We start from the raw sequence: 19,397 nt of genomic DNA, 5'->3' as shown, positions 1-19,397 counted from the left end.
TCTTTTCTTTCTTCTTTCCTTTCTATCCTATGTTTGCTATCACAAGAGGAATGAAAGAGCTCCAAGAAAACCTGATCACAAAATTGTTCAAAGCCTGGTGCACTGGAAAGGTTGCTGCCTTTGGAGTCAGAGGACCTGGGTTTGAATCTTGGCTCCACCAAGACGACCGTGCAAGTCAGCTCTTGGGCTGCAGATTTCTTCCTAAAATGAAGGCACTGGGCTAAAATGTAGCCAGTCACCAGCAAGCATTAATTAAATGTGTAAGGCCCTGTGTATTTTGAATAAATGATCTTGAAGGTCCCTTCCAGATCAATCTATAAATTCCATAAGTCTCACATTTTTAAATAAGTAGAGGCTTGTTTCTTGTTTGTCCTATCAGGGTGTGAAGTAGATTCTTATACAAGTAGCTGGAAGGGTCCCAAGATTCATACACTTACAGTTGGAAAGGTCTCAGGATTCATATACTTAGAGCTAGAAGGGTCCCAGGATTTACACACTTATAACCAGAAGGGTCCCAGGATTCATACACTTATAACTAGAAGGGTCCCAGGATTCATATACCTATAATTGGCAGGGTCCCAAGAGGCCATCTAGTTCAACCCCATCACTTTTACGAATGAGCTAAGGCACAGAGAGCTTAAGGGATTGCTTAGGGTCGCATAGTAAGTGCCTGAAATGAGATTTGAACTCAGGTCCTGTGATTCTCAATACAGTGTCCTATCTCCTATGACACATGGGCCTGTACATTATGCACCAGCTATTCAAGGAAAGAGGAGGGCTCAGTGAGCAGGGGAGGGAGAGGGAGGTATTGAAATTACTGTGCTTCAAAGCCAAGAGTATCCATAAAGCTTGTATGTCCTGACCTAGGAGAGAGAAACAGAGTCAGCCACTAGGGGATAGTACAGTGACCCCAGGGCCAGGAGACCTAGTTTCCAGTCACATCCTACCTGTGTGACCCTAGACAAGTAGCTTTCCTGTCATGCTCCAGGCAATGAGATGACTGGTTACAGGGCAGGAGCCAGTCTGCACTGGCCTTAGGAGTGTCCTTCCTGGAAATTCCTTATACCAATGAAATCATAATGAAATAATTAATTTTATAAAAATAAAGAGAATACCTGGAAAGACAAAACCCAGGAGCACAGACTTTGTAAAAAATTAAATTCAAAGAAGGATATTACTGTTCACCATGCTAATTAAGTGCGAGTGGTAACAAGGCCCAGATAATCACAGGACTCTGTTCTTAAATATGCCCGCACACCCCTATGCCAGCAATGCACTGGGCTGGTCCGAATCGATAATTATTCATGACTTTTCAGGTTATTACAGAGACTTCAGTGGCAAGGTCAGCCCAGGAGCCTCACTCTGCTGTGATGGAGGCAAAGGGTTCACGGCCTCCACTGCTGAAGCCTTCTTCTCTGACACAGAAATGCTGGCGAGCGTTGGGGGTGAGTCAGCCTGTGAAGCACAGGTGGGGGGGGCAGGGAGGGAAACTTGCAGAGTTCCAAGGAGCTGGCCACACCCTGTGACCTCTGCTAAGGCATCTTTGTCCAGCTTGGAACATTGGCACTCTGCCCTGTAACCCTGGTACTCTATCAGGCTTTGCCCATCTATTAGTAGCTGCATACTGTGTATAGAGCAGCAGCACTGAAAAGGGAAAGCTGGGCTGGCACGTTGTTTGCTGTTGGATTGTTAGATACTTTTTTTTTAATTGAGGCAATTGGGGTCAAGTGACTTGGCCAGAGTCACACAGCTAGTGAGTTTTTATGTGTCTGAGGCCAGATTTGAACTCGGGAGCTCCTGACCCCAGAGCCAGTGTTCTATCCACTGCGCCACCTAGCTGCCCCTTGTTATGTACTTTTAAAAAAAGTTACCCCACTGAAAATTGGAAATGAGACTAGAGAAATTTAGCAAAGCTTTTGGGCCAAGTCATCTCAAGCAAGCTCCAGAAGTTTGCTAGCTTGTACGATGTCAGCTTAAACTCATCTACAAGTAAAGTAAGAGAAAGATAAAGACAAAGATATAGAGGGAGGAAGGGAGGGAGGGAGGGAGGAAGGAAGGAAGGAAGGAAGGAGGGAAGGAAGGAAGGGAGGGAGGGAGAGGAGAGAGGAAGGAAAGAAAGGAAGGAAGGGAAGGAGGGAGGGAAGGAAGGAAAGAAAGGAAGGAAGGGAGGGAGGGAAGGAAGAAAAGAAAGGGAGAGAGAGAAGGAGGGAAATAAAGGAAGAAGGAAGGAAGGAAGGAAGGAAGGAAGGAAGGAAGGAAGGAAGGAAGGAAGGAAGGAAGGAAGGAAGGAAGGAAGGAAGGAAGGAAGGAAGAAGGAAGGGAGGGAGGAGGAAGGGAGGGAGGAAGGAAGGGAGGGAGGAAGGAAGGGAGGAAAGAAAAGAGGAAGGAAAGAAAGGAAGGAAGGGAAGAAAGGAAGGAAGGGAAGGAGGGAGGGAAGGAAGGAAAGAAAGGAAGGAAGGGAGGGAGGGAAGGAAGGAAAGAAAGGGAGAGAGAGAAGGAGGGAAATAAAGGAAGAAGGAAGGAAGGAAGGAAGGAAGGAAGGAAGGAAGGAAGGAAGGAAGGAAGGAAGGAAGAAGGAAGGGAGGGAGGAAGGAAGGGAGGGAGGAAGGGAGGAGGAAAGAAAAGAGGAAGGAAAAAAGGAAGGAAGGGAAGAAAGGAAGGAAGGGAAGGAGGGAGGGAAGAAGGAAAGAAAGGAAGGAGGGAGGGAAAGGAAGGAAAGAAAGGAAGAGAGAGAAGGAAGGAAATAAAGAAGAAGAAGGAAAGAAGAAAGGAAGGAAGGAAGGAAAGAAGGAAGGAAGGAAGGAAGGAAGGAAGGAAGGAAGGAAGGAAGGAAGGGAAGAAAGGAAGGAAGAAAGGAGGAAGGAAGGAAGAAGGAGGAAGGAAGGAAGGAGAGGAAGGAAGGAAGGAAGGAAGAAGGAAGGGAGGGAGGAAGGAAGGGAGGGAGGAAGGAAGGGAGGGAGGAAGGAAGGGAGGAAAGAAAAGAGGAAGGAAAGAAAGGAAGGAAGGGAAGAAAGGAAGGAAGGGAAGAAAGGAAGGAAGGGAAGGAGGGAGGGAAGGAAGGAAAGAAAGGAAGGAAGGGAGGAAAGAAAAGAAGGAAAGAAAGGAAGGGAAGAAAGGAAGGAAGGGAAGGAGGGAAGGAAGGAAAGAAAGGAAGGAAGGGAGAGAGAAGGAAGGAAAGAAAGGAAGAAGGAAGGAAGGAAGGAAGGAAGGAAGCAAGGAAGGGAGGGAAGAAGAATGGAAGGAGGGAGGGAGGGAAAAAGGAGGGGAAGAGGTTGGAAGAAAGGAGGAAGGAGGAAAGAAAGGAGGAAAGGAAGAAGGAAGGGAGAGAGGGAGGAAGGGAAGAGAGGAAGGAAAGAAAGAAAGAAGGAGGAAGGGAGGGAAAGAAGGAGGGAAGGGGAAAGGGAGAAAGGGAGGAATAAGGAAAGAAAGGAGGAAGGGAAGAGAGGAAGGAAAGAGGGTTAGTTAGGTGGCATAGTGGATAGAGCACAGGCCCTGAAGTCAGGAGAACCTGAGTTCAAATCCAGCCTCAGACCAAACACTTGACACTTACTAGCTGTGTGACCCTGGGCAAGTCACTTAACCCCAATTGCCTAAAAAAAAAAAGACACAGAGAGAGAGGAAGGAAAGAAATAAGGAGGGAAGGAGAAAAGGGGGAAGGAAGGGAGGACTCCTGACCCTGGCAGGATTTCAAATCCCATTCAGATATTTCACAGATTCAGAGTGAGACTCAGAGACCTTAAGCCATTAAATCCAACACTCTTACTTTATAAATGAGAAAATAATTTTTTAAAAAAATAAGCATCTGTATAGCATTTTTAAGGTTTGCAAAGCACTTTACAAATATCACCTCATTTTATCCTCTACCCTCACTCTCAATTTTCAAAAATTCTGCAAACTGCTCAGCCTGAGGGTCACTGAGAATCACCCTCTGGCTGAGGGAATGGGCCGATTGCTGCCCCAACCCTCCCCTCCATTTAGGGGCTTCCTGCCCAACAATCTCCCCCCCAGCCCAGGGGAGGAAGCACAGCTCCCATCATCGCCACCCCACACGAGGAAGCTGAACCTCCGATTAAACACAAGCACGGGGCCACACAGCTAGTAGGTCATAATAACAGCTGATATTTATAGAGTAATTTAAGGCCTGCAAAGCCTTTTGCAAGGAATGGCTCATTTCAAATGCAGATGGCCATTTTCCTGAAAAAACAAACATGAAGGAGTTTGTGCTTCAAAATGGGGCTGTCCCCTCTAGAGCAAAGTGAGGAAGAAAAAAGAAAGTAGAAGAATGACCTCTTGGGTGTTCAGAAATGTCACTTCCAATTTACATCTCTAAGGTGGAGTGGGTGAACGGGGCCCTCCTACTCCAAGCAAGGCCCTCTGGGGAGCCACCATGCTGGAGTGAAGCCCAAGCCAAGTAGAGTTTCCTCTGCAGGAGAATGATGATTATCTTATCCTTTAATGGGCAAAGAAATCCAGGAATGGAAAATGACAGATGAGAGGGAAGCCATGTTGGAGACAACATAGTGACGAAGAGGGAGCCCTGTTGGGTCCCCAAGGAGCTGGGCCCAAATCCCAGCTGTTGGACCTTGTGCAAATCACAGCCAATATCTAAGCCTACATTTCCTCATATGTATAATAAAGAGCTGGACTAGCATCAAGAGTTCTTAACCTGGGTTCCATGAACTTCAGTTTTTTAAAAAGATTTTGGTAATATTTATAATTGGTTTCTTCTGCAATCCTATGTATTTCATTTTACACATTTAAAAACATTATCATGAGATGAGTTCATCACGCTGACTACCAAAGGGCTCAGCACATGACCCAAATTAAGAATCCCTGGACTAGAAAATCTTCTAAGTTCCCTTTAGGTTCTAAATCCCACGAATTTTTGACCCCAGTAAGAAAGACTTGGGAATGAGGATGAAGTGGGTCCCTCAATCTAAGTCATTTTGGGGTGTGTTTTTTACACACTTGGATCCTAAAAAACAAAGACTATAGCCTTATAGTGCACAAGCTTACCAGGATTGAGAGATTCACCCGCAGACTGAAGAGGATAGAACATTTGCATTGTTTCCCAACAGCTGGGGTTGGTAGACATTACGCTGATTAACAGAGACTGATTGGGTCACTGTTCCTTAAACAAGACATCCCATCTGCCCACTCCCCACGTTTCCACCGGCTGGCCCCCATGCCTGGAATTCTCTCTCTCCTCATCTCTCTTTCTTGGCTTCCTTCAGCTGTGCACATCTGTGCCCATAAGAACAGCTTCAAATTTCAGTCAATTGTGCTGTGAAGTATTTAGATCTAAAAGTTTTATGCGATTATATCAACCAATCAATCAACAAACATTTACAAAGTGCTTGCTCTGCATGCACAGAAGGAGATGACACATATGTAGGCATGGAAATACAAAATAAATATATGCAAAATATGTGCAGAAACACTTACAGGAACAGAGATTACAAGAGTGGAAGGTGAGGAGAAGAACTGGGTGGTGGGGAGGAGGGACACACTGCATATAGAAGCTCAGCCTTAGAGGCAGGAAGACCTGGGTTCAAATCCTTTCTCCAGTAAATACTAGTTATGTGATCATGGGCCTAGACACTTACGGTCTCAGGCCCAAAATAACTCTAGTAAGTTACAGATGAGTTGCCAGTCTGGAGCAGTGGAGGGAGTTTTCTCCCTGGGAGTTCCCCATACTGATAAAATCTGGATTTTCCTTACTCCCAAAACCCAATCAATAGATAAAAATCTAAGTAGACAGATGTGGCTTACAGAAATTAACAAGGTATTATCAACCATATTAGATATTCTTAATAAAATTTTTTTTTAAAAACCAAACCAAATGCTAACTCTAAAATCCATCTCCAACATCCTGGAAACTGCAAAATTCTAGAAAGGCCAAATTTGTTTTCAGCTTCTGAGGTACAAAACCATATTTTTTTAAAAAAGAAGGTAGATGAAAATAAAGCTAGGGCATTCCAAACTCTCTAGAGACATACTTTTCATGTTTTATTTAAGAAATGTTCCTCTAGTCTTTTTTTTTCCAGGGCTAACATGCTCATTATGGAGGGTAAAACTAGTTTTAAATGATTCAGAGTTACTGTTTCACATAGACCACTCCAAAGCTCTCGTCCTACAGGTATAGGTAATGGAGAGGGAAGAGTTCTTTCCCTGCTACAATCAGACTCTCCCTCCAGCTCATCTCTTCCCTGCACTGGTCCTGCTTAAATAGACAGGTTTAGATGAGGATCTTCCTGCCTGGATGCAAACTTTAAATAACAGAATATGTCTATGTTTTATTATTAGACTTCTCCCTCAAGCAAGTTCTCCAGAAATATTCAGTTTCAGCGTCCTTAGGAAACAATGGGCTGAGGGGACCTATGTAAAGTTCCTGGAATTAGAACTGACAGGCAGACCTGGAAAATGAAGAGACCTGAACTAAGAGGTCAGATCTGGGTCTTGCCATCAAATACAGTTTGGTCTCTCTGACTCTCTGTCTCCTTTTCTGTAAAATGAGAGGAGATGATCTCTAATCTTCAAAGGAAGCCCCTCTCGTGGAACAAAAGTAGCCTATATACACAGGGTGTCCCAAAAAGTCTTGGGGTACTTTAAAGCCTAAAACTGTACTGAGGCTTTTCCTTTATCATTTCCTTTGCTCCTCACTGACCACCAGTATGAGGTAGCTGCTACTATTATGCCCATTTTAGAGTTAAGATCAGAGAGGCCCAAGGTCGCACAGTTAGCCACTAAGTGTCCAGAGCAGGATAAGAACCCAGGTCTTCCTAACTCTAAGTCACCACCCACCCAGTCTTATTTCACTACCCACAGAGCAAAGGGTTTACAAGGTGGGAGACAATGCCCACAACAATGTAAAAAGAAAGCACCGTAACGAAAACTGATTTATTCAGCTGCTGTTCCTCCAACAAGACACTCCATCCGCCCACTCCCAGCATTTTCCCCGGCTGTCTCCCCATGCCTGGTCCGCCCCTCTATCCCCTGGCTTCTTTCAAGTCCCAGCTAGAATCCTGCCTTCTACAAGAAGCTTTTCCCGATCCCCCGTAATGCTAGAGACCTTCCCTTGGCTATTATCTTCATTTTATCCTGCATCGATCTTGTTCCTATGCAGTGGTTTGAATGTTGTCTCTCCCGTTAGACTGGGAGCTCCCTGAGGGCAGGCTCTGGCTTTTGCCTCTCTTTGTATTCCCATCACTTGGCATAGTGCCCCATATATAAGTAGTACTTCATCAAAGCTAACAGACTGACTGATAAATTATAAATGAGCATTTATACAGCCATTCAAGGTTTTATAATTATGCTCATCACATCACTGAATGACCAGACCCTTTAACCCAGAGATTCCACTGCTAGGCATGTACCCCAAGGAAAGGCCCCATATGCATCAGGATATTTAGAATAGCGTGTGTGTGTGTGTGTGTGTGTGTGTGTGTGTGTGTGTGTGTGTGTGTGTTGGCAAAGAATCATAAATAAAGTAAAGGGGGAGGGTGATGAATTCTACAGGTTGTCTCAATCAGTTTTGCTAAATATTTTCTTCTTTTTTTATATAAGGAATGACTCACTGGGAGGAAGGGACAGCGGGAAATGAATGTAGGTAACATTAAAAGACAGTAATAAAATGTATTTAAAAATAAAGTATGACAAAGAAATTAAGAGCTAATATTTGCATAGATCTTTCAGGGTTTGCTTTTTTTTGAACTGTGATTGCATTGATAAACCAATTGTACACGCTATCTTAGAGAGTTTCCTGGGGCCCTAAAGAAGTGTCTAGTCCAGGGTCACACAGCACTGTATGTGGCAAAGACCCAGGTCTTTATGGCTTTGAGGCTGGCTATTAATTCACTATGCCACACTGTCTCTCATACATTATGTACATTATGTTAGGTGAGCCTCACATCAACACTGGGATAAAGACAAGGAGAACATTAACAGCTGAGGAAACTAACCTTCAGGAAGGGGAAGCCATTGGAATAAGATCACCCAGCCACCAAGGGAAGGAGCAGGGACTCCAATTCAAGTCTTCTGATTTCAAAATCGGGGTTCTCGGGGCCCCAAAGAAGACTCTGGTTATTTCAGTCCCCAAAGTGCCTCAGAATCACAGTACCCAGAAGCCATGAAGACAATGGAACTGAACAGCTCAGGGGGTGAGGCCTTAGAAGCCACCCACTGGCCAATCCATCCCAAATCGCTGCCTGGTCCTGCCTACAGCACTCTCTACGTCACACCTCCAGGGTCCTGAAGAGCCCGAAGATTTCTATTTGGCCCTTTGATATCTCAGTGATTGCTTTAATTCTTGCTCAATCTCTGAGTGGTCCTAGAAATATAGAGCAATAGGGCTGGGAGGGGGAGGGCCATCACATAGAGGTAAGCTCACTAACTCGGGACCTGGTTTCTAGGCCCCAGCTCGCTATGAACTTGATAAGTGACCGATGGCAAGTTCCTTCCCCTCTCGGAGTATTAGTTTATTCATTCCTACAATGAGAAGAATAGACTGGGTAGAAAGGACCCCACCAGTCATCTGGTTCAACACACAAACTACAAGAAGCTCTACTATAACATATCGGACCAAGTCTCTGACATTCCACATCCTAAGGTCCCTCTAAGTGCTCACATTCCCTCTTCTAATAACCCTCCCAGCTCTGACCTTCCCTGTTCTAAGGCCCTCCCAGCTCTGACCTTCTCTGTTCTAAGCTCCCTCCCAGCTCTGACCTTCCCTGTTCTAAGCTCCCTCCCAGCTCTGACATTCCTTGTTCTAAGCTCCCTTCCAGATTTAATTATCTATAAGTCTATGAGATACATTAAAGAGAAAAGAGACACATGACAGTTTCTTCCCTGCCTTCTGATGCCTGGAACCATGAAGTTCCTGAAGTGATGATAGCAAAACAACCAGAAGTAATGAATATGCTCCGGTTGGCTGGAATACCTTGGAGGGGGCCCCCTGGTGTCTGTGGGTCCCCACCAAAGCTCCAGGCTTGAGGATGCTGGAGGATGAGGGGACCTCTAGAATTAGAAGGAGGCAGAATCCCATCTTACACCTCTATGTAACTTTCTTCACATGAGGACAAGGGCGAGGGGAGAAAAATCTGTAAAGACTGCCCTCAGCATCAGAATTAGGGAATCAATAAATGTTTGAGCTGGAAGGACCTAAGAGATTTGGAGCACTGGATCTTGGGTCAGGAGACCAGGAGAGAAATCTTAGCACCAATACTTACTAGTTGGTGGACCCTGGATAAAATCCCACAAATGCTATAAAACAAAACAAAACAAAAAAACTTGAGAAACTTTTTAAATGTGTTGTTGGGGTTTTTTTTAAAGCACTTTAGCTTCCTAACAATAGCTGACATTGATAATGGTTTGTAGTTTACAAAATCTTTTGCATTCTCATTTGATTCCTTACAGGTAGGTACAAAGGGCATTATTAATTATGCTAATTTTATGGATGAGGAAACAGAGATGCCAAGAAATCACTCTCTCAAGATCATGAAACTATTAAGAGATGGAGCTGAGACTTGAACCCAGGTCTTTTAGCTTTCAGTCCCATGTTCTTGCTCTCCTCTCTTCTGTCGCTGACACCCATTATCACCTGGAACCTGGACTAGTACAATAGCCTGGGTCAGGATGGGGAACACCTGTGGCCTCGAGGCTAAAGGTTGCCCCACCCCCGGCCTGGGTCATCCACTTTGCCTAAGTCTCTTCCCCCTCCAGCACATCCTCCACCCAACCATCCAAATGATCTTCCCTCATGTCCAGGTCTGACCACTTCACCCCACTCCCACTCAATAAACCTCAGTGGCTCCTTAGCACCTTCAGGATTAACAATCATATCTTCAATTTGACCTTTAAAGTCATTCATAACTTAGCTCTTTCTCATCATTTTAATCTTCTTAAACCTCACTCCCTTCAAACTGCTCTACCATCCTTTAACACTGTCATCCCAGCTGTACCTCAGACCAGACAGGCCATCTTCTGACTCTGGACATTTTTGCTGGCTGTCCCCTGGCCCTGGGAATGATCTCCTTTCTCACCTCAGCCTTCTGGCTTCCCTGAAGGCCCCACTAAAACTGCACCTTCTAAAGGAATTCTTTCCCGCCTGCCCCCTCATTATCGGTGCCTTCCCTCTGAGGTTAGCTACTCTCCTACGTGGCTTATTTGTACATAGTTGTTTTCACATTATGTCTCTTAGGAGGCACTTAATAAATACTTGTTCACTTTACTTTGGGGAGAGGGGAAGGAAAAAGGAAGGGAATAACCATTTATGAAGTGTCTCCCCCCCCCACATATACCAGGCACTAAGTGCTTTATAATTACTATCTCTTTCGATTCTTACAACAACCCCACAACTCACAGCAATATTATTATCCCCCATTTCACAGTTCAGGAAACGGAGGCAAACAGAGGTTATGTGACTTGCCCAGGGTCACACAGCTTGAAAATGAGGTCACATCTGAACTCAGATCTTCCTGACTCCAGGTCGACAGCTCGATCCACTGAGCCACCTACAGGAGGAAAGGTCTACTAACCAGTAAATCCCAAACACTGCTTAAAGTCTTTAAGTTTAAAATGAGTCAAGGACCACCTCCTCCAGGAAGCCTTTCCAGATCTCCCATTCCAAGCCAGGAGTGATTGTGAGAGATCAGAGGAACGAAGATCTAGCGCTGGAAGAACCCGAAAGGCCAATTAGTCCAATCCCCCCCCATCTTACAGAAAAGGGAACTGAGGTTCAGAGAGATTGAGTAACTTTCTCAAGGTCCCACAAATAGGACTACAGATATAGAGCTGAAAGGAATCTAGGAGGCCATCTGGCCTACAAATGAAGAAACTGAGGCCTAGAAAAGGTAAGTGCCTTGTTCAATGACACACAAGTAATAAATCCATCTCCCTAGCACGCATTAGTAGGTTCTCAATAGGTGTTGTTTGATACTAACCAGAATGCTTTGGGTTTTTTCCTCCCCCAAGAATCTTGGCCTGCCACCCCCCTTCCTTCCCACACCGAACCATCTCCCTTCTCCTTGATTTAGCCGGAGGAGGGAATGGAAAAGGGGTGGCTGCCTGGCCTAAGGGAAAAGAAATTGGCCTGGGAGTCTGGTGCCTACCCTGCTCTGCCTTAATTCTCTGTGTTGCCTTGGCCTTCTCTCCCCACCCCCCCCACCCCCGCCTCAGTTTCCCCTTGTGCAGAATGATCTCGAAGGTTCCCTGCAACTCTAACATTCGATTATACCAAGCGCTTCTGGGAGTGACCCCGGACCCTGGGGAGGGAAAGGTGCCTTTCAGCTTGGGCTTCTGAGGGATGGAGCAGCGTCCATACATACACATCGAATTAGCAAGGGGTTGTAAGAGAGAGCCCATGTAGTATAGGACTCCAGAGGGATGAAGGGGAGCAGGGGGTAGGAAAGAAGTCTGGCTGAGGGAAAAATTCGAGACTTGGGCCACCTCTCCTCCAGGGAGGCTCCTAGCCCGGGGAACTGGCCCCCTTTTACTTCGTGGCTGGGAGGCCCTAATGCAAACTTAGAGATTGCTTCCTCTCTCCTCCTAAGTCTCTTTGTTGTTCCGGCTTTTCATTTCAGGCTCCCGCCCGATACCCTCTGTTTTCCCCTCCCCCTTGAAGTTCCCCAAACTGCAAACACATAATATTTGGCTTTTCGCTTCCTTCTCCCTCCCCTTCTCCATGTAGTAACCATGGCGATGTCGCCTAGGAGTAGAGGTGCAATGGAAATCCCAAACTGTAGTTACTCACCTCCATCCGAACTGTCCATCCCCAACCCCTGCTCAGACCCCCTACCCACCCACTCCCCATCCACCCCAATCCACTACCAATCCTCCTTTCAGCCCTCAGGGAGAGGGAGTGCGTGAGCCCCAGAGGTCACCGACTTGGGATTCGAGGGTCTGCGGGTAGGGGTGGCGGAGAGGAATTTAAGGCCGGACATGGGGATTCGAATTTTACCCGGGGCTCAGACCTGGGTGGGGTTCGAACGTTACCCATGGGGTTCAGGCCGGGGTCCCAGCGGACCTAAGCCGAGCTGGACCTGGGACAGGCCATGGCCCAAAGCTAGCCTGGGCCCCATGGTCTGAAGCTGCCCGTTTTCTTGGGAGCTCCCCCCAGACTGGAAGCAGAACCCGGGGGACTCGAGAACAGAGGAGCCTGGTTTCAACCAAGTGGAGTTTCAACCGACTCTTGCACAGAGTAGGCGCTTAATAACTAACTATTGGTCAAACTGAATGAACTCAAGCAGACCCGTTCGTTCGGAGGCCGGAGGCAGGTTTTCCCAGCAACCTGTTGCTTCGGCTTGGCAGGTGGCTTAGGAAGAGAAGACTGCCGTCTGCCCCACCCCCAGGCCTAGTCCCTACCAACACGCACAAGCTCAGGAGGAGAGCGAGATGCACCCCCTCTCCTCGTCGCAAGAGCCTGGGCCCCCAAATCCCATCCCCTCTCTTCTCCGCCTCTCCTCCCGCCCCCTCACTCCTCCATCCCGCCCCGCAGCGAATAGATCCCTTCCCCCCAGCAGGAGAAAGCGGATCGGAATGAAGAGAAAGCGTCTTCCCAGGGGACACGCCCCGGGGCCAGGAGGTTAGAGGGAGGCGGGGGCCGGGGGATGGGAGCCCAGGCTCCGAGAAGAGGTCAAGCGCCTCGGGGAAGGGGATAGGGAGGCCCGGCAGTTCTTGGCTCCTCACACAGTGGGCGCTCCATAAATGTTGACCGCTGTGACTGTTAAAAAGCCCCTAACTTTAGCCCAGCTTGGGATGGACGAGGCCCTTCCCTCTTCAGATGGGGGCTTCGGCTTCACGAAAAAACAAACAAAAAAAAAGTCCCTACCCTTTCGGGCCTTCCCCAGAGTCAGTCCTGCCTGCTTTTAATCGACACAAAGCCCTGGGACGTTAGAGAAGTGAAATGGCGTCCTGGGCAGTGGGGCCGAGGTGTGGAGGGTTTGAAGGTTGATTTTATTTATGCATTTGAAAAGTTTTGCTGGCCTTCTTAACGTGAGGCTCCGGTTTCACAAGAAATAGTTTTGTCTCTTTTTATTTATTTGTTTGTTTGTTTGTTTGTTTGTTTGTTGTATTTTAAAGTCACTAGGCCGATCAACTCTCCCCTTCCCCTAGGCAAACCAATAAAAATCTGTCCTTAAATTATCGTACTGTTGGTTAATGCTGAGAATTTTATTCGCTGCATTTTCGAATTTCCAAGTTAATATCAAGAGGCGCTTGGGGAAAACTGTCCTAACTCATCTTTGCTTCTCCTAACTCCTTACGGGCACGTAGCTTTCGGCTTCTGCTGGGCACCTAAGTAAATACGCACCCCTTAAACGCTTGGTTTTTGCAAACCTGAGGGCTGATGCTGGTGGTGGATATTCTGTTTCCTCAGGACTCAGTTACCTGGAGGGGGCAGCTTGATGGTGCCAGTTAGAGAGGGGTAAGCGAGCCAATTCAGACCGGCCTGGCCAAACCCACCCGTCTAGCTGTTTGCCCGTCTGTCTGTTTCAATTAGATTCCAGACCGAAGCTCCCGGATCCCTGCTGGCAATAAGAAGTGATCTTCTAAAGGGTGTTTCTTTGTAAACCTTGGACTAGAGTTGGGGGGGAGGAGGGAGGGCGAGGTTTCAGAAGGAAAAACACAGCTTGTCTGCGTCTTCCTTCGTCCTCTCCCAGGCCCATTCTTTGTCTTAGCTAAACACTTGTTGGGCATTTTTTTTTCCTAATAAAAAGTTTCGAATATATTAAGGGGCGCCCTCGGTGGGACGCAAACTTCCCTCCCCGTAGGGTCACAGTGAAATGAGTAAAAGGGAATAGAGAGGAAGATGTAGCTTGGCTAGAGTTTGCCACAAAGAGATGAACTTTCTAAAGTTGTGCGCCGGCTGGTTTTGTTTTGTTTTAAAGATTAGGGAACAAAGCCTGAGGGTGGGGGAGGAGAAGAGCCAGGGCCTGATTAGCCAGTCCCCACTGAAATTCGTGCCCTTCCACCTTTTTCCGAGGCGCTAAACGATTCCCAGCCAGAGACCCTGGTGGTGAATGGGTTGGCCTCGATGTCCTCTGACGTCGTTTCCAACACTGACATTTTTTTTCTGATTCTGCGGATCGCACTTTAGAGTTTTCTCTGCAATAAAAAGGAGGCTGAGGACGGGCAGGAAAGCGGCCGGCGAGGGCGCAAGCTGCTCTGACCGAGGATTTAAAGGGAGGCCGCAAACGTTCTGGGAAGCGATATTTCTTCCCCAAATAGCAAAGGAAGCTTTACATAACAACTGAAACTCAGAAGGACAACTAATTGGATTAAGCCCCCTGAAAGGGAGGTGAAGGTTCTTGAACCAGCCAGAGCAAATCTTCACTTTCCTGACCATCTGCTTTGCGCCTCTCAACTGGTACCTGGCTGGAGGCTCTGGGTGCGGCCGGCCGCCAGTTTTCATCCCCACCCCCTTTCCCGCATATTCACAAGACGGACCTGAAGAGCAAGGGGCCGGCGGCGAGGGATCCACGAGAAGGACACCCGGGTGGGGAGCTATGCAGATGCGGGAACGGACTAGGGGAAGCTGCTCCGGGGGGAGGGGGTGCAGTGGGAAGGTCTACTAGAACACTGAGCAACTTTGTGAAACTTTACGTCCAGAAGGAAGAAGGGAGGCTCAGGCACAGTGAGCCTCAAAGTGAGCCAGATAACATAAGGCAGCTGAAACAGAATCTGCAAGAGAGCTCACACTGACTGATTAAGCTAAGCAACCCCCGTGGAGCAGAGGAAACGCTCTGGCCTCCGGGCCTTTACCACCTAACTCCGCACTGCCTGAAACTTAGCAGGGAAATTTGGGGGTGTATCCCCCCCCCACAGCCACACTCACATCCAAGTTAGTGTCATGGTCTTTGCAAAGAATCCCTAAGATCTCTTTAGCTAAAAGCTGAGCCCCCCCCATTATAAAAGGAAATTATGGGGGGGGGAATACATGCAGACACACACAGAGTGAGAGAGGAGGAAGGGGGGAGACAGTGAGGGGAGAGAGAGAGACAAAAAGAGAGAGACACAGAGAAAAACAGAGAGAAGGAAGGAAGGAAAGAAGGAAGGAAGGAAGGAAGGAAGGAAGGAAGGAAGGAAGGAAGGAAGGAAGGAAGGAAGGAAGGAAGGAAGGAAGAAGGGAGGGAGGGAGGGAGGAAGGCAGGAAGGCAGGAAGGCAGGAAGGGAGGAAGGAAGGAAGGAAGCCGCACGCGCAGATAAAGCTTCTTTCCGAGCTCCTGAAGGACAACACGCTCTGACTTACCCCTTGCCACGTCTGTGTGAGGAAAAAGCTTAGAGGCAATTGAGCAATAATATTTCAGGGTCCGACTGAGTGTCTGGAGAAGACGAGTGTCTCGCCTGCAAACTGTGTCCTTGCAAACCGCTGGTTGCCCACAAATTCCCTCGGCTGGGCCCGCATCTCTAACAAGCCCCGCTTGTTCCACTTTCCTCTTGCCAACCGGCGTGGGCTGGGCAGCAACTAACTGTTCTTCCCCTTACTGAGTTCTCAAGTTTCCCAAGGAACCGATACTCTACTGTGTAGCGGGCTCACTTCGACTCCCCGCCGGCCGGGGTGCGCCCGCAAGCGCGAGTACCTCCCCCCCCCCAGGTGCGCTAGAGGTTAGACTGACCTCTGAGGTCCCTTCCAGCCCCAGACTTCTGGGATCCTGAGAAGGGGCTCACATGGTGTCCGAGTTCCCACTAATCTAGTCCCTGAAGGCTCAAGGTTGGGACCCTCTCAGCAGGGGTAGTACATGAGCTGCGATCAGGCTGTATTGGAGGCTAGAGTCGGGGGAAAGTTCTCCCTGCCCCTACCCCACCCCCGCTGCCCCATTGCATTACATAGAAGAACCAGGACTCGCTGGCATCCAAGGATGATTTCTACCATATATCCAACCAACAGGCAGAAACTGGAGTGGGGGAGAGGGAGGAGGTGAGATGTCCAAGGGTCACTTGCTCTATTTCTCCATTCGTATATTTTGCTCTGTTTTTCCCTACTTCTGAATAACTCTGGGGAGTCGGGCGGGAAGTGTTTGGGGAGCGGGGACACGTCTTCGAAAGGGCCTTGTGATGTGGTGCCCCAGTTGCTGGAAGGGCCTGGGCGGTGTACTGGTGTCCCCGTTCTCCCCCCTCGGCTCCCGCTACCACGACCTGCAGTCCCACTCGGGGGAAGGTCCAGATCTTGGGTATTCAGCATCCCAATACCAGAAGGGACGGGGCGGTGGGGGGGGGGAGGACCCGAGCTGCCAGACCAGCCTTTTCCCTTAGGGGAGAAAGGTGGAGGAACGCAACGGAAAAAGTCGAGTCAGTCTGAAAGGCACAGAAAAAGAAGTGCCCTTGGGGAAGTCGGGGAAAAAGTGTAGAAGGGACCTCCTTAAGGAGAGCTACCCTATCCTCGCGAATAAGAAAATGCAGATCGTTGCAAAGGATTTAGGAGAACCTTGTCTCTATCACCGTGAACTGCCCCCCCCAAGAAGCCAGCACCTTAAAAGTACCATCCAACAGCCGTCGAATTTTGAGACAGAGCCCTGCCCGTCCCGTCCCTGTCCCTGAGAGTTGGCGTGTCAATACTCTTCTGATCACCACCCCACCCGCCCCCCAGCCGTATTGCCTTAACTGTACTTCCTGGGCTCCGCACCCCACTTCCCTGGTCCTAGGGAGTTTGAGGGGATGCTTAAGGAAACTAGCGAAGTGGTTTCCTCCAGCTTCTTGCCGGTCCGAAAACCCCTGTTTCTCCGAGCGGCCCTGGCCAACACACAGACTCCCGGAGAGCATCTCCATCTGCCGCCGCCGCTTATGTCAGGACTTCCCGGACCGAGGTGAGCATTCCCCACCGCCGCCCCCTTCTCCCACTCCGCTCTCGCCCGGGCCACCTCTACATCCTCCCACCCTCCGCAAAGTCGCCTCCACGTTCCTGCTCACACCCTGCCCTACGAGAATAAGCCCCTTAAAGAGAGGGGCTCAGGGAAGAGCGGTTTGCCTGCAGCTTGGAGGTGGGGTGGGGTGGGGTGGGGAGAGGCCGGGGCGGTAGGGAGACACGAGTTCTCTCAAAGGATCTGCAAGTAACACCCAAGTAAAGTCAACACATTTCGAAGAAACTTTGGTCCCTGCGGAGCTCAGCGCGCGTTCCCTCTCTAGATAACACACCGGATGCATTGCACATCATAAGAGCGACTTTTAGCTTGGTCTCACTGTCAAGTTGATCCTTTGAACGGATCACAATCTAAAATCTCTCTCTCTCTCTCTCTCTCTCTCTCTCTCTCTCTCTCTCTCTCTCTCTCTCTCTCTCTCTCTCTCTCTCTCTCCCCACTTCACATCTCCCCCCCCAAAAAAAAGAAGTTGAACTAACCTGTAGAATCCATGTCAGGTTCCTCCAGTAACCCACAATGCATGCTCTTCCCATGGACAGTACCGAAGCCCCCCAAAAAGTCCTGAGGTTTGGAGATCCCCTGTCTGAGAGTGAGGGGAGGGAGAAGGGAAAGAGAAAAAGGGTAAAAGAGAAAAAGAAAGAAAAAGAAATATAAAGGAAGAGAAAGAAAGTGAAGAGAGAGAAAGAGAGAAATAGGAGAGAAAGGGAGGGAGGGAAAGAGTGGGGAGAGAGAAAGCGAGAGAGAGGGGACACTTAGTAATCCAGCAGGGCAAAGCCAAACCCGTCAAAATGTTTGCGGATGTTCATGGGAAAAAGCATCATTTTATAGGAGCCCTGATGGGAGAAATGTCATTGATAGGCCGGCCAGCCTGATGAATGGCTGCTAGTCAGATGGGGATGTGGCCCGGCTCGATGTGAAGCCCATTGTGGCGCTGTTTTGAATAAGAAAAGCTGCCTCCGAAAAGGGGGGCTTAGATCTACGCAATCCCAACCCTTCGACTTCCCCCTTCTATTACAGCATTAAAAACGTTTTCTTATTTAAAGTTCCAGAGGCCTGCCCCCCAGCCTTAGGCCCGAGACTCATTATAGTCCAAATCAAAATTGGCTTAGATCTGGCCCCCTTACCCCCTAGTCCCCCAAAGTCTCCTGCGCCGGCCTTTAATCAAATGTAGGGAAGTGGATCCCAGGGGCTGCCCCCCTCCTGCAACTGGGAAGCTGAAGAAGCAGGCCAGGGTCCCTCCTCCCTGTAGCCCGGACCTCCTCCGCCCCCCACCCCCAAACGTCTGAAGTTGGGTGTCTGAGAACCACAGCAGGCCCCGGAGCTAGCGGGCCCCACAGTACCTCGGTCTACCCCAATACCTCTCCCCCTCCCCGCTTCGTTTGTATGTGCATGGGAGGGGGATAAAGGGAGCAGCCTGGAGTACCCCCCAACAAGAGCGGGAGAGGTTTCCCTGACTTGATGCAGTGGCGCCCATCTCTGGGTCGAGCCTAACAGGCCCCGCATGGTGGCGTGGTGCGGAGGCGGGAGGGCTGAGGGCAGGCCCGAACCCAGGGCCCTGGGGGAGGGAGAGTGGCCCCAGCAGCGGAGGAACTTTCTTTCTCACCTTGCAAAGGAAAAAGACTTTCCTCCGCCTTCTGCGGGAGCCAGGGATCTCCCAATCTTTTTTCCTATGTCCCCCTCCATCCCCGCACCCAGTCTAGAAGTTTGTAAGGAGCCCGGACCGTTACCTTAAGTGGGAAGGAGGGTTTCCCAGGCACTGGCACTGGCTGCCTCCCTCCCCCCCTTCTCCTCTCCCCCCTCCTCCCCTTCCCCCTCCCCTACCCAGCTCAGCTAGCCGGGCTTCAGGAGTTGAATGTGCAGAAAAGGGGCTGGGGGGAGGGCTTGGGCCGGGCCGGGTAGGGGAAAGGGAGGGGGTGTGTGTGGGGGGGTACATGCTGGAAGTGGAAGCAAAGTGCAAAGCCGGGATCTCTGCAGCCTAGGATAAAGTGGCTGTTTTAGGGAAGGGAAAGCTGTGATTAGAATATGAATAGAGCCCCAGGAGAGGAAGAGAAAGGGGATTACAGCTGAATTACTTTGACCATGGACAGAGGCAACGTTTTCTAGGGCCCCAGACTCTCCCCCTACCCCGCCCGCCTCCGCCCTCAAATAAAAAGGAAGAGAAGGGGGGAGGGTTGGGGGGAAGAGGGAAGCACCCAAACCCCAACCCAGCAAAACAGAGCCCGTTGCTGCCGCTAAAGAGGGAGGGGGGAGGAGAGAGAGAGAGAGAGAGAGAGAGAGAGAGAGAGAGAGAGAGAGAGAGAGAGAGAGAGAGAGAGAGAGAGAGAGAGAGAGAGAGAGAGTTTAGGAGGTGGGGCATTTTTTGGGGGGTAACTGGAGGGAGAAAAAGGGAATTGAGATTATAGCAAGTTACCAACTGTTTTTAATCCATTCTCTAACCTCGAAAGGCAGCCTAGTTTCAATTCAAGTGTCTTGGACCTGGATGAAGTCTGGGGACCTGGGTTCCAATCCTGACCTTACGAGCATCCCTGGTCTGGGCCCCAGTTCCCT

General features: G+C 49.1%; 1 protein-coding gene across 3 annotated transcripts in view; it reads right to left on the bottom strand.

Moving 5' to 3' along the window:
- RFX4 (regulatory factor X4) overlaps positions 1-17,955 on the bottom strand; it is a 131,494-nt gene extending 113,539 nt beyond the window's left edge. For 2 of the 3 annotated variants that reach the window (XM_020982427.2, XM_020982428.2), the window contains exon 1: positions 17,330-17,955. In XM_020982427.2, the coding sequence (XP_020838086.1) occupies positions 17,330-17,372 (43 nt within the window). In that variant the 5' untranslated portion in view covers positions 17,373-17,955. The remainder of the gene's footprint in view (positions 1-17,329) is intronic. The other variant, XM_020982429.2, reaches the window with a different exon arrangement.
- Positions 17,956-19,397: the final 1,442 nt, after the last annotated feature.

The sequence above is a fragment of the Phascolarctos cinereus genome, unplaced genomic scaffold (assembly GCF_003287225.1).
Source record: "Phascolarctos cinereus isolate Bilbo 61053 unplaced genomic scaffold, phaCin_HiC Scaffold_1;HRSCAF=81, whole genome shotgun sequence".
Classification (NCBI taxonomy): Eukaryota; Metazoa; Chordata; class Mammalia; order Diprotodontia; family Phascolarctidae; genus Phascolarctos; species Phascolarctos cinereus.
Note: the sequence above shows the minus strand (reverse complement) of the source record. Positions and strands in the feature narration are given on the sequence as shown.